Source organism: Lampetra planeri, chromosome 2 (genome assembly GCF_965212315.1).
Source record: "Lampetra planeri chromosome 2, kcLamPlan1.2.h2, whole genome shotgun sequence".
In the NCBI taxonomy this organism is placed as follows: Eukaryota; Metazoa; Chordata; class Hyperoartia; order Petromyzontiformes; family Petromyzontidae; genus Lampetra; species Lampetra planeri.
In genome coordinates, this window is record NC_136108.1 from 19,622,105 (window position 1) to 19,640,645 (window position 18,541).

The following is an 18,541-nucleotide window of genomic DNA, read 5'->3' on the forward strand; positions in this document are numbered from 1 at the left end:
TTGGCAGTTCTAACAAAAAATGCACGTGCTCATATTATCCAAGGTTATATCAGAAGGCCCCTAAGGTTGCAGAGAGTCCATGATGGTACGCACTTTGTAGATACGGATTTGCATTTACAGGGAGTTTAAATGCCTCAGCTACTCAAATCACTTGCTTGGTATCACGTCATCTTAACCATTGTAATGGCCTGCGGCAGGTCTGGCCTAGGCAGCTGCCCCTGTGCGGCACAAGGTTTACACAGCATCAGCCTTCAACTGGGCATTCATGTGTCAGTAGGGGGGGCAATATTGCTACGTGATTTTTCCAATGAAATAATTCTGCTGTAAATTTACCAAAAATATATATATACACATGTCCAAGACAAAATAACAGTAATTATCACCCTGTCAGGAAACTAAATGTGTTTAACACGTTTGGCTGTATCGTAATGCGCGCAAGAGAATGCACGCATCCTCACCTCCAGTCTCTGGGCCCTTTCCTTGCAGAGGGGCTCCAGAGGGAAGCTCAAATTGTTGCAGTCGGCCAGCGAACGGAGGTCAAAGTAATACTTGGCATAAACACTTGCTGGGACGTTGATGTTAAACTGCAGCAGCTCTAGAAACTGCCTCTCCAGTTCATTCCTGTGGGGGGGGGGGGGAAATTACCCCAATGAGCACAAATCATCACGCAGCAGCTCAAGTATGTGTTTGACGGGCACGACGCCAACCCGGTAAGGGGCCCTCCGATATGGAGGCATCTACGTTGAGGCGCCCCTCGCTCTGCGAAAGGTGAAACAAAATAAATGATTAAACTTTAGCAACTGTTACGTTGTCAATACACGAAAGGACATGGTCAAACGTATGGTTTTCTCTTGAGTATCTTATTATTGTGTATATAAATAAGCACATCCAATCGAATGCTTATAACAGGCAATTAATCTGCTTATGTGTAAATTAACCAAGTTTGGTAGCAAATCAGATAATTAAAAGACTATTCTCAGAAGCAGAATCTTCATTCAGACTGAAGGAATCCGATGAGTTATGAAACTCTTTCACAGATGTCCAGTATTCTAAGTAGGGGAGGGATGCTGCATGGGGAGGAGACGTTGACATCGCACGTAATGATGACATCATTGGCAAGGGACAGGAGGCGCATGCGTGTATGTATGTTGTTGAACTTCTTTTGCACAATACATATCCAACCGCGCAAATCGGAGGTGTGGGCAAAGGACAACAAACTAAACACAAAAAGCAGTTCCAAAGAAATTAGTTTTCAATCTAGATTTGAAAGTGCATAGCTCCGGTGGCTTCCTAATAACAGGAAGCATGAACTAACACATTAGTCAGTAACTCTGCCATGAAAGGCCCAACTTCATAGCACATAGGTGGAATAACACTGCATCTCTATTATGTTGAAAACAATTCTGAATTGTAATTTTTTCATATGCAACTGGATTGGTTACTTGGTCAATATGAAAGTGCTTTTGGACTATTCCATACATAGCGTAACTGTATCTTATTGAAACTCAAGTAGAGTTTTGTGATGTTGTTCCACTGTTAACATGCATCCTCTATTGCTTTGTGTTCCAGGTCTCCCTTGCAAAAGAGAGACGTTTAAATTCAACAGGTTATTCACCTGCTTTAAATTGTTTATTTATATATAAAAAAAAACAATTCTTAAGATAACACTTTACACATCCGTTATCAAAAATGTAAATATACCTTTTGATTAAAGCACCATTTCCTTTACTCCAACAAAGATCACTTGTATAATATTCAGTGTCAATACAATGTGTATGTACTTTAAGTTTGCATGAAAACTTGGCCACTGAGAGATCTATAAGGAAGCAAAGGGTACGATGAACGAAACAATTTTTTTTATTTTACCAGGTAAGGCCCACTGAGCTAAGTAGCTCTTTTTTAGAAGCGACCTGGCCACAAATGATAGCTCAACAAAGTGGCTTATCACGTGGAAATGTATAGCAGCAAAATGCTCTCAACGCATGTTCCTAAATGTGGAGAGAAAAATCCACACGACCACGGGGAGAGCATGCAGACTCCAAATATACAGCAGGCGTCAGGATCGTGATCGAACCCACGACCTCCTGTATACCAGGGCGAGGTCGTTAACATATCCTAGCCACCGTGGCGCCCACAATACACGAGGGCACAGCAGAGAGAGACAGCTGTGGAGGCACGCACACGTCATCGACAGCGATGTCCTTGAGGATCTGGCAGTAGTCCACATTCCACACAGCTTGGTCATCCCACACCTTGGAGGACAGCAGGATGGCTCCCAACAGTATCCGCTTCCAGTTGCTGGGGCAGATGTCGATCTCGCCGTAAGTCATCAGCCTTTCAACGTACACCTGCAGGGAGAGTGTCCACAGAAAGCACAAGTTTCAATTTAGAAATTTTGGCATTACTAGTGTCTTTTCACCGAAATCCACAGAAGGTAACAGCACAGTCTTGTTCACAGGCACTTCCGTAAAGAAGTCCTCGTCTGACAGACGGCATGAGTGGAGTAAAGCGTAATGCGATGATGTAAAGGAACAAGTTCATGACAATTAACAAATTATAGGATTAATTTGACTAATGGTAACGGGTAGGTGGTCTAGGCATGCCTTCTTACCAGAGTGATAATGGCACATTCAGCTGTGAGTTGGGCTGCGCTGAAAAGGTTCCTCAGGAAGCGGTAGATGTGCCTGTGCTCCGGGTCGTTAACACTGTAGTCCACTGGCACTTCCACTTTCTGGAACAAGGAGTGCACGTTAGGTTCTTTTTCATGTTTTTTAATTACAGCTCAACGCGAGCCCGGCACAAAATGCCGATTGCAGCACGGATGGGGTGGGGGGGGGGCAGAAACCCCCGCGAACGGCAGCTCGATTTCGGCGTGACAGGTGCCCAACGAAGGGGGGGGGGGGGATTGTGCTCGCTGTCCCACCCAGGTGGGGGACCACGTGCAGGAGGCTTGAAGGCTTACATGGGGAGGGGAAAGGGAGTAAGATAAATAACATATTGGGGGAAGGAAAGGGACAGCGGGAGGGGGGGTGGAATGGGAACGGCACATTAGGTTCTTTGTCAACATAAGAGGTGTCAATTCACGTAACCTGTACAGCTAAGAGAAGCATTGTTTACATTAGCAAGTATGCAAGTTACGTACATCCAGTCCTGTCGAAAATCTATGATTGTTATGGAATAAATACATTTCCTTTGGCTTTGCAGCGCACTACCACTGACAGGAAGTGCACAATTACTACCCAGTCATGTAGATATATGTTTATGTAGGCTGACCTCATTTCACTACACTCATGCCAACAAACACTCATGCCATGCAAAATCTCAAGCATAACTACAAAAGCTGCGAGGATGAGTGTGTTTGCCAATAGATCATCCCAAAGGACCGATCCCCTGAAAATGGATTAAATTACAATGGTGAAATAAACCTTCTTCAAGCTATGCTTCTGCACATTCTTCAATAAAATGTGCACAAGGAGCTAACATACTCGCATTTAACATGTTATAGGTTAATTAGCATCTTATAGTAATAGGTTTTTACCCTTTCAAATGGTACAAAAACGGACACCTTTATAAAAGGGATCATGTTTGCAATAACCACAACACAAGCAGTCAAAATGCAAACAAAAAGAAACAACTCTGATAATGATATGCACTGTCCTTGAAGTTGATTGGTCCACACCCGAGACAGCTTTTCTTAGAGCCTAGTCTCCATTGGTGTTGGACCAGATGTTTCATTTTGTTTGCATTTTGACTGCTTGTGTTGTGGTTATTGCAAACATGATCCCTTGTATAAAGGTGTCAGTTTTTGTACCAGTTGAAAGGGTAAAAACCTATTACTATATTTTGCCACTGGTAAAGGAGGTCTCATAGGGTAATTAGCTTCTTGTTAACAAGCCAACATTGGACCTTATGCCTCAGTGCATCTTTGTCTGTTGACTCCTAGACAAAAACCTCCTCACAACAACTCAGTTATGGCAGTTGTTTGACCATAATTCACCACGGCGGTCAGAGCGGGTTGGTGATGGGGGCGGCTAGGACTTGTTCAGACAGCATTCACCACTGATATTAATTGTGGACGGGATTCAAACTTAGGCCGCAAGACTGGTGCGTGAAGAGCAGGGTGCGAAACACCGCAGCACCGCTTTACTTCGTAATCGCCTGTGAAGTGCGGTACCCAGCACATCTGGTAGAAGGGTCTACAGTGTCTTATAATGTAACGAGGTATAAATGCCAGCTGAATAACACTGCAATGACTTATAACTGGAGATAAACCGGGATACACAAGGCAACGAGTGCATTTTTATAATTGTACAGAAGCTCATTGTGCGCTGGTTTACTGATCGTAAAACGAGTGTGTTTATTCAGGTAGAAATAAGATAACGTTAGTCCATGAGTGTATGGGCTTCTTGGAGCAATGCTTTCAATCAACACTTGATTAATAGGCAAAAAGTCTGGACTGCATTCGACTTTCCAAGTCTCAAGAGCAGTGTGAGGAAGGCAAGAGCCATCCACACAACGCAGCAGGGCCTGTTCAACACAAAACACTACAATTGTGTCACGTTTCGTGTGTATGTTTCGACACAATTAATTACCTTTAAGCCTACAAGACAGTGGTCAACGCATTTCGAGCAATTTTCCTGTTTTGAAAATCCAGTGGTCCCTCCATCAGTGTGGTGATTATGCTACCGTGTCTAATTCAAAGGATGATTTACCCTCAACTATAACTACTTTGCCTGGGGTTTAACAGCTTTCGTATCATACTCTTCAACAAAGTACACAAGACACTGAATTAGTGAACATATTATCTCTATATATATAAAATGGAAATTTGTGACTATGTGTGTCTGTTCAAAATGTTTAGCGTACTTCCCGACATGCAACAAACTTGAAATTTGCCATGTGGGTACTTTCCAGACTGTACACCATGCAAAAATTATAAAAATATACTTTTGTATTTTTTTGGGTGGGGGGGGGGCTCAATAATGCATATTTTTTTGCACAGCAAGTGAGCTGTGACGTCACATCTGTCATGTGACCCGCGCATGCGTAGTGCTTAGCGCGCTGCGCTACGAACCCGGCGACCCGAGTTCGATTCCCGCTCACGGCCACCACCGGTGACGATTATTTGAACCGGTCCTGGGCCTCCCCTAGGTCGACTCAACCTCAAACGAGTAATTAGTGTGGTGTGTGAACATCGCCACTGGGGAGACAAAGGCGGCCGGGCGTGGTGAATTCAAGTACAGGACTGAGCTGGGTAGTAAAGCTAGTATACTATATAGATTAATCATATATAACAATCTCATTATACCCCTTGCTGAATACCTAGGTTTAAACATAACAAAGTAGTACATTTTATATTTTCAGATTTTAGATGTTTTTGTTGCATTAAGCACCCTAGAAAATCTCCAAATACTTTATTTCTCAACTAATTCTAACTGTAAATATATACAATTTTAGCTTATTTAGCCCTTCTGGAACATAATCATAATTTACACCATCCGAATCAGTCGCTTATTCTCTTACGACAAAGGCGGCCGGGCGTGGTGAATCCAAGTACAGGACTGAGCCGGGTAGTATACAGGTTAGATAATTAAAATCTATTGAACAACAATGTAGTTTAAATTAAAACAAGTGTTGGCTTCAACTTAATATAATTATGAATCATAATTCAGTGAAGAATAAAATGTACTCCATCTACTTTACTCACCGTTAAAGGATGACGTTTCTCATCAAATATGTCAAGAGTTCGAATAGTAGTATCCCTGTGAATGACAAACAATTAAATTTAAAAAATATCGACAGAAATACAATTTTATGAGGACATTTTATTGAAGACAAAAAGATGCAACCATTAGATAAAGTGAAAGGGTTACAAAAAATGACCTCATCTGGGCATCGGTATTCTGCAGGATATCGAAGCTACACCAGCACAACACCACGTGGCTTTAGTGTTGCCACAAAAGCTTCATGCTCATGCTTCGCCGTTTCAGGTGCATCACTGAAACGTTTCATATTTACAGTGCCCCTAAACATTGTCCAAATATAAAATGAAAAGCTAATGTACAGCAACTACGCTATGGTAACCAGGGACAAATTTTGGGATGGTAATATGGCCCCCATCATTTGTAACATTTTCACGAATGGTTCAGGGACAAAAATGGAGATGACCACCACCCAATGGAAACTCGTTGACTTGAATTCTTAATACCAAAAAAACCCCTTCGCTCCACTTGACTTCATATTACATTGGTGTTAATTACGCAGGGTGATACAATGGGGTAAGATAATCATAATGCGATAAAACCTAAGTGTTTTCTTACATTATCAGTTACTTTTCGGTGCCGCTTAGTAGCTGGAACATTGAAATGGCAAGTGCTAACCATATATATAAAACCACTAAACCATTTTTCAGTATAACACAATTCTCACAGACATTCACCAATCCTTGTGAAAACGTACCAGCGTTACACTGGCAGCTGTAATGTACTGTGTACATGCATCAATGTCTTAATATCAACTTAAAAAAAAAATATCCACAACTAAATCATGCATACTATGAATCGATGGTTAAACAGGTGAATCTCATAAAAAAAATGAATCTCAATGGTTGTATCATATGGTTATTGTCCTGCGTTTTGAGAATAACAGAATATGCCTTGAATATATGTAAATCTGCTCTTACCTGTTTTTAATGTGGTAGTATATTGCAAGTGCCACGCTGCAATTAAAAGACAACATTATTTGAAAGTATTTTCTTACATAATTTAAATTTAAGTCAACATGCACAGAGGCATGAATATGTTTTGACATTTGAAGATACCTACGGTAAATTAATTACAACAATAATTTAAGCAGCTTCGTATAATTTGGAGAGAATGTTTTTTCATACAATAAAAGTTATATACATTCAATTGCAAAATGATTTACGTTCACAATGAACTAGTCACACGATGCCAACAGACATACATGTCTGGTTTTAAATCGGGTCATCGCCAGTACATGTACACAGCCCACCAAATGAGTACATTAGAAGCTCAGTGGGTGGGTAAGTTCAAATTACCTAAAACTTCAGGTTGAATTCCAATTACTTGTCCTAATTTCCTGCTGACTTCATTGTCTCAAGAATTACAGTGCCATATATTCCACGATGTTTTAACTTTTACAAAGTGTGCACCGACTTTTAGGTTGCGTCATTGAAAATAGAAGCCAACAAAATCTTGTGAAGTCAGTGAACAACACGAATAGCATTTCTACATCATGGCACGCGATGTTTCGCTGAACAGGCAGACAATCTTAAATGGTGACCGATATATTAATTACTTCACCAACACAATTGTACATCATCAAAATAATTATCATTGAGTAATCCAAACCTTTTTATAACCACACAGGCAAAAAAATTAAGATAAAGCGAGTCAATGCCCCTTAATAGTTTAAATTTAAAGAACCTGGGGTAAGGCAGCAAAAGTGTGTGCAGGCAGAATTGCTGAGGATGTTACAGGAAGGTGGTTAAGAGACGTGCTGGAGGAAATGCATTAAATAATCAAAGACAAATGAGCAGGGAAAGGTTGTCAAAGGACTGGGGAAACAACTCCAATATCGTACCATGATATACGAATATAAAAGAGTGTGCGAGTTCTACACGGATGCGTTTAATAAGCATTCCAGGAAAGATGTTCGTGAGAATTATTCTGCGGAGCATCTAAAATCACGTCAAACTGTGCTTAAAAAAAACACACACGATTGAGGATTCGAGCAGGGAGGCCGTTATGTAGCAATGAAAGATTTTACTGCCAGGCAAATAACAAGAGTAGAGCTGAAAAGTGAAGAGGATGTTTGGATTTGTTCTGCAGCTTGTAAGCAAGCAGTATTATTCTGTTTGGACAGAAGGTACAGGGGAACTTCTGGGATATTATGGCATTCCCATAAAGAAAAGCTGTCTACTTAAAAATGTGTAAGGGATTTAAGATGTTACATCTGAGATGTGTACACCAATAAATACACAAGAGTGTGGCTGATGATGAGGACCACTGTCTGGAAGAGGTGAATTTATCAACCAATTTGTTCAGCACTGAACAGAACGTGGCAAGACGTTTTATTGTCGGAATCAGGATTTTAAAAAAGGTTGCAATGGGTATATATGCAAGGGAGGAAGGAAGGCCGGTGACACAACCAGACTACGGAGTGGACACCCGTAGTGCAGCATTTTACGGACCTAGAAAGAAGATGGTGCATTACTGTAAGAGCCGACCCTTGCAGGATGATTGTGATATGTGGTGGCATTAACAGCTTTGGCATTGATGACCTCTTTACTTTCAAGGAAAGGGACATGCAATACAATAAAACCTTCTCTATCCGCGAGGGTTATGTTCTTGAAAACACTCGCGGATGCAGAATTCGCGAATGCAGAATTCGCGAATGCAGGAACCTTGTTCCAATGGGAAAAATGTATGTTACGTTCCCGGCACAAGTGAACATCGGGGGGGGGGGGAGGGGGTGGAATGGTAAATGTTTAAATCAAATAATAAATTATAAGGAACAATTTATTTTTGTAATTATCTTTGATGATGATTTGATGATGATGGAGGTGGTGGTGATGGTGAGGAATTCAGGAGGATGACTCCTCAGGAGATGCAGGTGTTTGATAACAACATCGCTAACCGCAACACTGTCCCTCGGTTGCATTCACATTCTTTTTACCGAACCTCACAGTCCACTCGTTTATACCAAAACGTATCAACGAGTCGAAGGTAAGGACGTATGAAGTAAAAATGCACTACAGCGAGTTCAGAGTGGGATAATAACTGCGAGGACGACACGGGCAGCCGAGGTGGCGTGGCCTAACCTTCGCAGACAGTTTCAAATGTAAAAGTCTGCACGCACCTCCCCAGTGTCGGTGGCCTGGCACGACGCACACCCGCGATTACTGGAGTCTGGCGGGTCGCGAATAGGGAATTAGTATGCATTTAGTAACTCACGAATAAGCGAAACTGGTTTACAGCATTTTAAAACCTTGCAGGAGGGTTGTTTTTTTGCATCCCCTGTTGCTTCTGTCAAAACGAGTCCTGGGACACTCGACAGAAACTCGTGTTTACCCAGGACACGGAGCCCTGCACCACAGCAACAAAGTGGCATGGAGGCGCTGTGAGGAATTCTGTGTGCAAGTGCCAAGCCATCACATGTACAACAGCGACCATGGCGACAGATGCCCAAAGGGGGAGTATTGCCTTTACTTTGATGAGATTTACATGGTGTCTGGTGGCAAGGCTACTCATCAAATTGGCAGAAGAGAACCGGGACAGGCGGTGAAGTGGTTTGAGGGCCAGGAGAGATGGCAGGGTCATAATATACGGTTACACGGAATCACATTTTATTCACTCAATTTTATTTGCTTATGTTTATGGTGCCAATTTCATCAAAGCCTGATAGAGTAAAGTCATTCTACATTTATTATAGCTGGATTGATGACCAAATCCAGTTTCATACACAGAGCCCACCGTTTTTATGCATGTCAGAAAGACGAATAATTACAAGATAAAACAGGATTTAGACAAGATACCTTCCTAGAACTAACTATTTAAAACTATTTTCATTTTACCAGTTAGGACTCACTGAGCTATACAGCTCTTTTTCAGAAACGACCTGGCCACAAATGATAACTCAAAAAAGTGGTGTATCATGCGGAAATGTATAGCAGCCATAAGGCACGTTTCTAAATGTGGAGGGAAAAACCAGAGGACCCGGAGAAAAATCCATGTGACAACGGGGAGATCATGCAAAATATACAGGCAGGGTTGTGGTTGAACCCACGACCTCCTGTATACCAGGCAAGATAGTTAACATCTCGCCACCATGGCGCACAGAAGGAATGGGCATGGACTAAACTGGTGACATGTCAAGCAAAGAAAGGTATATTAATGGACAATGACCAATTGGAATTGGAAGAAATAACTTGCATAATAGTATTTGGAGGCTAATCAAATCGTAACCTAAAAGCAATCAGGTCTCAGGCTTGGGAATTCTAATAAAACCCCCACTTTTACAATATAAAATGCCATATATGGGTTATTTGATTAATAAAACAATTCAGCTATCTTTATCAATCTTTTTAAAGTATGCGATGCAGTTAACAATCATATCCTAAATTCTAGAGTAATAGCCTGAGGGCTTTAACATTGGTGTGCTACAATGCAACAATTGGTTACGATGATGCGTTTTGATGATGTGTTTTAATGCTGTATTCTTCAGAGCCTCAGGTCTCCCTCAAAATAAACACTCAGTTCCAATGAGCGCTCACCTAGTTTTCAATAAAGATCATCTAAATCTCAACATTTTGGTGGTAATGTAGATCGTGAATGCGCGTGGTCTATAAAGAGAACTGTGTAAAGTTCATATTACGGTTACATTCTAAATTACGAACATGAACTCGAGCTGCACATTACTTTTTTTACTACCTCACAAAACTGCAGAGGACACCGTGGCCATTTATAACACTGGCTCCGTGGACACGAGCAAAGTTCCGCCAGGGCTGATACTGTTTGTCACATGATCCCCTATACCACCACACACAATCAACGTTGTGGAGTGCCACGGCCCACCGACGGGGAGAAGCGGCGGTGTCAGTGTGACCGCCGCCAGCTGACTATTGCACAGAGACAAAGCACGGGATGCAGGGCGCCCGGGCAAGCAGATATTTACGAGAGCAGGTCTGAGAGGAATACAGAGGGCATTCTGACCTTATAAATGTGAGTCTTAATACATTTGAGCCTTTACTCTTGTGCGACGTGATATTCTCGTTTAATAAAAGCTAAAGTAACCATGACTGTTATAATTTAACCTATAAAAAAGGCATTACAGTAATCACACGTGAGAACCTTCAGAACTAACTTTGCAGGAAAAAACACAACTGAATATACCAATAAAAATTTTTTTAACATATGTCAAATAAAACGTTACATTGTCTCCAAGTTATTTAGAAGAGGGACCTATGTTTGAACGAACAGACAAATCTTAAATGAAACTGAAGTTCCTGGACAAAACCGATGCGAATGCAGGGCAATACTAAAACTGTGCAGAGATGTATCAGCAAGCCACTTGTTCTACTGCTAATCACTTAGAGCAGCGATGGGCAACCCAGACGAGTTGGTGGGTTACATGAGCTGCCCTCTTTCACCTCAGTGGGCCGCAACCTTGACATCGTGGTTGTGCGCCGATCATGACCCCACGCATCAACCTAGAACAGGGGTCAAGCAACCTGCTGCTCCAGAGCCGCATGCGGCTATTTAATACCTACGTGACTTTACCGAAACAACCTAAGAGTATGAATCCTTGCAGTCACGAAAGCTTCAAATCTAGAATTATTTAATGACTGTTTCGTGACATTATTCATTGAGGGCCACCGTCTCGTATTCACATGCATTGCGCATCTTGACATAACGAGTTTTTTTTTACTTAATAAAAAAATGGCTCTTCTTGTTATTTTGGTTGCAGCCCCCTGCTCGAGACACATTTGAGACCAGGCCACCGCAAGAGGCTCCGCGGGACGCATGCAGCCTGCAGGCCGCAGGTTGCCCCACCACTTCTGTAGAAGCTCTCAGAGTCGGGAAGAACATGCAGATAATGAAATCTGAGTAATCCACCAACGACGCCCCTTCCAAATTGTTTGATTACACCACACGCATAATCAAACTAAAGCATCTAATGTTGATTTGAATAAATTCAGCATGCAGTTGCGGGATGTTCATTTTCACATGTTTAAAATGTTTACATATTGTTCGCGTGTTACAATTCGCCACTGCAAATCAAATGTGCGTGGATCTGATTTGACTACTGTTGTCATGTAAGCCGTCAGAATTCGACACGACACGTAGCCTCAAGGTGCACCTAGCTTGGCACAAGCACCACAACCCGGTACAAATTCCAGGCACCAGTGCAAGAACTGCATGCTGATATTTAGCACTCGGCACGACGTCATCAAGTTTAAATTAAAATTGCAAACAAGTCAAAAAAGTTTCACTGAACAATGTAATCTAAGTCAAGTGTTTTTGTGGGTTAGATCGCGTAAATATATAAATGTGTCGTTAAAACCCGCCACCACCCGACGCAGCCTACTAGTAAGGGTTGTCACGTAAACAGAACGTGGCAATTCGTCACTACTACAGCACACTGGTGTGTTGGAGAGCCAAGCCACAACATTTACAATCTGAGTACGACGTTTCGCCAGTAATTACAACTAGCTTCATCAGGCGACAGCCAGATTTGTGGAGAAGTCTCTTACTGTTTCGTCCCTTATATAGAGGCGTAGATGTGTTGACCACCCTTCTGCGCTCTTGCACAATGATGGGGGGGGGGCGGGATTACTGAGGCAATGTACATTATGCATGTGCATTATGCGAGCCCTTTGAACTTGTCCTTCCTGTCTATTGTGTTTATTAAAATAGCCCTTCCAACGGCAATCCCTATTGAAGTACGCTGCCCTTTGTAGGCATGCATTTAAATAATTTATTATTTGATGATTCGCTTCCACGCAGCACTAAGATGGTAGCTATCCGAACGGATAAAGTTATTTTGATTTCTTTCAATTTCGATAGATTCTCTAATTAGTGTTGGCCAGTAGTTGCTAGTTTAGCACGAAACTTCAACATTATCTAAATCAATTGAGCGTCCTTGTTGGCACGCGTGTTCTGCTACTGCTGACAGTTGCATTTGGGAGAATTAAAAATTTCTCTGACGTTCTTTTAGTCTCGTGCTGATCATTCGTCCTGTTTGCCCAACATAACATTTACCACACGTGCAGTTAATCCTGTACACACCTTCTGTTGATAACTTCGGTGATACATCTTTTGTACCAAATATTAAATTCCCTATTTTATGTACCGTGCCAAATCTGACTCGGATGGTGGTGGGTTTTAACGACACATTTATAAGTTTATATGCGATCTAACCCAAAAACCTATATTATGGATGATCAGTTTAACACGTAGGCTTTCGCGACCAATATTGTTCATAATCAACGATTTTTGGGTTTAGATCGCGTTATTTATAAATGTGTCGTAACCCTCCACCACCCGACACGGCCAATCAGTAAAAAAAAAGTGTCACGTTGACAAAAGACAAATAGTTCACTGCTTTAGCCCACCGGTGTGTTGAAGCGTGGAACCACAACATTTACAATTTGAGTACGATGTTTCGCTGGTAATTGCATCCAGCATCATCGGGCAATTCGCTAGAATGGTGAGGCTCTGCTGTGTCTCCCGTTCTTATATAGAGCAGCAGCAGGGTGACGTCATCATTAACTCATTAACTCATCAGGTGCAAAGATTTGAGGGGGGGGTTATTGTAATTATATACTTGATTAGTAATAAGGCTATTGTTACGATGCGAGTTGTAGATTAGTAATCATTTGGAATGTGTTCTATTGTGATTATGCTACATTAAACAAAGGGAGGGAGCAGCAATGGGCTCTCCTTTATCTCCTGCTATAGCAAATTTGTACATGGAAAACTTTGAAACCAGAGCACTTGCCTCGAGCACATTAAAACCATCCTTTTGGTTTAGATATGTGGATGACACTTTGGTTGTCTGGCCACATGGTAAAGATACACTTAACGATTTTCTAAATCATCTCAATGCACAAAACCCGGCCATTCAGTTCACCATGGAAATGGAGGTGAATAACACACTCCCGTTCCTGGATATTTTACTTGGGCATGGCCTAAATGGTAAAATAACACACAGCGTTTACAGAAAGCAAACGCACACTGATGCCTATCTGAATGCGAAATCGCATCATCACCCAGCTCAGAAATCCTCTCTAATCAAGACGCTCATACATCGGGCTAAAACAGTGTCAGATGATGAAAGTCTAGTGAGAGAGATTAAACATGTTAAAGAAGCACTAAGACAGAATGGCTACAATAATGCTCAAATTAACAGAGCACTAAATGCCAAATCACGATCGCAAAGCAACACTGCTGAAAGCGATCAGATTATTAAAACAATAAAAATACCATTTATCTCAGGAGTAACTGACAAATTAGCCCGTGTTTTGCAAAAGCAAAACATTACAGTAAGATTTGGTACAGTACACAAAATTCAACAACTAGTAACGTGCACTAAAGACGAATTGCCTAAATTATCAACAGAAGGTGTATATCGGATTAATTGTGTATGTGGCAGATGCTATATTGGACAGACAGGGCGTAACGTTAGTGTAAGACTAAAAGAACACCAGAGAAATATTAAACTATCGCAAACACAACTGTCGGCAGTGGCAGAACATGCTTGCCAACAGGGACACTCAATTGATTTTGACAACGTTGAAGTGTTGTGTAAAACTAGTTACTACTGGCAAAGACTAATTAGAGAATCCATTGAGATTGAGAGAAACAGAAATAACTTTAATCGCTCAGACAGCTACAGGCTTAGTGCGGCCTGGAAGCGTATTATTAAATAAGATGCATTACAATTCCTTATAAGGGAGACAAGCACTAACTGATTATTAATGTAGCATAATCACAATAGAACACATTCCAAATGATTACTAATCTACAACTCGCATCGTAACAATAGCCTTATTACTAATCAAGTATATAATTACAATAACCCCCCCCTCAAATCTTTGCACCTGATGAGTTAATGAGTTAATGATGACGTCACCCTGCTGCTGCTCTATATAAGAACGGGAGACACAGCAGAGCCTCACCATTCTGGCGAATTGCCCGATGATGCTGGATGCAATTACCAGCGAAACGTCGTACTCAAATTGTAAATGTTGTGGTTCCACGCTTCAACACACCGGTGGGCTAAAGCAGTGAACTATTTGTCTTTTGTCAACGTGACACTTTTTTTACTGATTGGCCGTGTCGGGTGGTGGAGGGTTACGACACATTTATAAATAACGCGATCTAAACCCAAAAATCGTTGATTATGATTATGGATGATATTGGTCGCGAAAGCGTACGTGTTAATCTGTTTGTGTGTTTAGTTTGCTGTCGTTCTCCTGCACATCCGATTAGCATGGTTGGCTATGTACGGTGCAAAAGAAGTTCAATAAAACATGCATAAAAGTTTGCATTTTTTTAAAGAAAGAATTTCTCTCTGTTTCGTAACGTGTCTGTGCTTCAATTGGTGGCATCATGTTCTGTCAACCGCAGATTAAGTGCGTCCACTTCCCTGACTCACCATTTAATAGTGTATTTAAGGTTGGGCTGGCTCACTGTGCTGTCATCAAGAAATATGGTTGAGCAGGAGCTGTACTTCTTCGAAATTTGGGCAGGAGATACCTACAAGGCACAATCCATAAAAGTGGTGTAAATTATCACTCACGCAGCACACAAAAGTTACAACAATAAATCATATTTTTTTCTAAAACAAATTAAATACTCCCTGATGAATCACAGTTACACACAGCTGTAAAGGTATTGGAGCTTGTTACGCAAAGGGTTTCCAAAAAGCCGAAAGGTTTAAGCAAATAAAAAAACATTTTCTTCTCTGACATTTATGCTGGCTCCGTTCTAAGAAATTATTTCTTTCCCAGTATATTCCCTTCGATTAGTGAATACCGGTGGAAACAGGTAGGCAACAACAACAACGTGGAGGCAGTGACATGGTACTCACCGTGACGCTCACATTATTTGAATAATTACTCTTTCTCTTCTCTCTCACTGTAAAAACATATTTGGAAATTGTGGGAAACACACATGTCCTTGTTCACACACGTACAAGCAAATGGGTATGTCATCATGTTGACACGGCAAATAAACAGCTATTTAAAAAGTGAGGTTTTAATGAACATTACCATGCACGGCCCTTTTGCCAATCCAACGATGGATGAAAGCCTCCACATACCAAGTGGGCTTGGGTGGTTACTTTACCATATTTCACCAGACTGGTTAGTACGGTTTGGTGAAGTATGCATCAACGTTGGAACGTAGTATGGTATAACGATGTATTTTGCTGCACTGATCTGGAGCCAATAGGGTAACCTCACAATATCAATGTCTAATAACAAAAATATATATACAATAATCGTATACATTTCATACGTTTTTATTTCCTAGAACAGTACATGAAGGCATTAGATAGATAACTTAGAGTACAGTAATTAAATACATCCTCCAGAGTCCAAATATAAGTATGACTTTGTGATAAGTCATCAGCGGTTACCCTATAGAAAGACTTGCCCCTGCCACAGAAATGTGGAAATGTTCATCACTGCCTCAAGCAACCTTCAAAACACGCCGACTTCAATTAGCGGGAAATGGGTACGAAATAACTGTCCCAACATAAAGATGAGTTGAGATGTTAAAACATTTACCCTCCAATTTTTAATCCGAGGAAATGTTGACCAGTGAAAAAGCAGCCTTTCATTGGACACAACCACCGATACCAAAAGCATGACCCTCCAAGCAGGCCCGCCTATATTGAGATATCTTTGTCAGGACAAATGAAAGGCTCAGTGAAAGCAAGCCCCACACGAGTATATTGTGCCAGCAGCCAGCTGAAGCACAAGGTCACGTCAGGGCAAGACGAACAAAACAAATTCGTTCCGCTCCAGCGGCGGTGGGGAGGGGGGGAGATTGAAAGAGCAGCAGAACTCGGCAGTGACAGCCACGTTGCTTGTGGACATCACTCCACAGCACGTAAAACCATTTTTTTTCAATGTAATAATTATTAAATGTCTTGAATATTTATCGCTGACATTGACATAATCACACACGAGAGACTGTCCTTTTCAGAGGTGCAGACAATGAAACGATTAACTCCTGATAATAGCATTAAAAAAATGTTGGCAAAAAAGGGATTACAATAAAATTGTACAACAACGAAAAGACAATGAATACTGCACGTGACAGTGTAACATTATTCTGGGCACAATCCACTCGTAAACGTTTGTTGTGCTAACACGACAGACATCACACACACACAGCTTAATCGCATTCACCTCACGAGAGTCACAAAAAAATCAGAAACTTAATTTGCTGTGCAAATTAAAAGGCACCTATTTTAGGGTCGACTTAAAGATTGTTCACGGCAGTGTGAATCAAAATCAGAGGAATCCGATGAGCTATGAAACTCTTTTGCACGGATGTCCAGTAGGGGTGGGTTAGCAAAAAGCCCGATAGGAGTGCAAAATAGAAAAGGCCGTAATATAAGTACAAATGCCATAAGTAAATAAATTCCTGCCGATGTTTCAACACTAAATGCAAGCTAGGGCAAGGCGGCAAAACAACATTAACAGTCCCAAACCACATCAGTGTCAGACTACTCTGAGCCATAAGCAGAGGGGACGAAGGTTGGGGCTAGGCTAAGACATTCAAGTGAAGATCCAAGCACTTATGCAGGTATTTGTTGGAAATGTGTGGAACATTTCAATGTAATGGGTTAATATGTAAACTGATGGCAATGTGGACTGAGTGAGACTGTTTGCATGTTCAATGGAGGTGTGTTCCTCTTGCGAGTAGCTTTCTCATTTTTTTTTTAATTTTGCCTTTTAGTACAGCAGCCAAGAAACATTGCACTTTGTAAGTTGTGGACTGAAATGAAGAAATTGTCTGGCAAAAAAATAAATCACAGCCATTTTGTCAATCCACTGCTGAATGAAGGCCTCCACACTCTGTGTCAGTTGCTATTCTCACGGTTAAATTCTAGAGATAATAGTGATTTGCCTTATCCTGTGTTGGTTTGCCACAGTGGATAATTTGAAGTTTTAAGTGGTATCGAGAGAATGTGGGAGTGTGGGTCCCTACTAATCGGACCTGTCATCTGACGGGAAGGACAACGCTAACATTTTGTCATCACATTCAGCTGGGACTAGGGTATGAAGCATATAGCCACGTGCTCTGAATCGTAAGTATGCTGAACTTCTTTCGCACTGTACATAGCCAACCGTGCTAATTGGAGGTGCGGGGGAAGAACAACAAACAAAACACAAAAAGCAGTTCGAAAGGAATGCATAGCTCCAGTGGCTTAACAATATCTTAAGGAAATTTAAGAACAAGTAAAAAGGCCAGCCTCTGCATAAATGTTGGGTATGCACATTAACACGAGCAATCGATTAAGTGGCTACACTAAAACATCGCCATGTACGAGGCCTGTACTAGTGCTTTAGCCCGAGGTGTGGTGCGTCGAGGAGGCCCATGACAGGCCACAGGCCTCAACTACAAACTTGAGCCCTGTCCAAAATGGGGAAATTAAGACTTATGGACAGCCCTGGTACTGGAAAACAGCAATGATCACCTGGCATGTGGGATGATGGAGAATACTATGACCTTGTGCTAAAGGTCAACATCTAAAAGACCACCCGGGGACGCCATGAGCACTGATCGGAGTCATGGTCTGCAAGGCTGGATAAGTTACGAAGCCTGGAATTGCCGAGCTGTAACTGCCAGTGATGTGCATGACCGATCCAGAAAGTCTGAGGCTGTGTTTACAGAATCAGTCAGGTGCTGCTGTGGTAAATTATAAAATGATAGAAAAAAATGTATGCTCCAAAGGATAACAGCTACAGGGAATTGAAAGCCCTTTTCTATTTTTCAAA

General features: G+C 41.5%; 1 protein-coding gene across 2 annotated transcripts in view; it reads right to left on the bottom strand.

Moving 5' to 3' along the window:
- The window catches only part of LOC144729478 (cyclin-Y-like protein 1), a 53,729-nt gene that overhangs the window by 22,008 nt on the left and 13,180 nt on the right, over positions 1-18,541 (bottom strand). For both annotated transcript variants that reach the window (XR_013587710.1, XM_078609808.1), the window contains exons 3-9: positions 15,619-15,665; positions 15,184-15,284; positions 6,683-6,718; positions 5,708-5,762; positions 2,612-2,731; positions 2,182-2,348; positions 459-621 (exon numbers count right to left, since the gene is read on the bottom strand). Coding sequence is in view for 1 of the 2 variants with exons in the window: in XM_078609808.1 (XP_078465934.1) it covers positions 459-621; positions 2,182-2,348; positions 2,612-2,731; positions 5,708-5,762; positions 6,683-6,718; positions 15,184-15,284; positions 15,619-15,665 (689 nt within the window). In the remaining variant the exon portion in view is untranslated. The remainder of the gene's footprint in view (positions 1-458; positions 622-2,181; positions 2,349-2,611; positions 2,732-5,707; positions 5,763-6,682; positions 6,719-15,183; positions 15,285-15,618; positions 15,666-18,541) is intronic.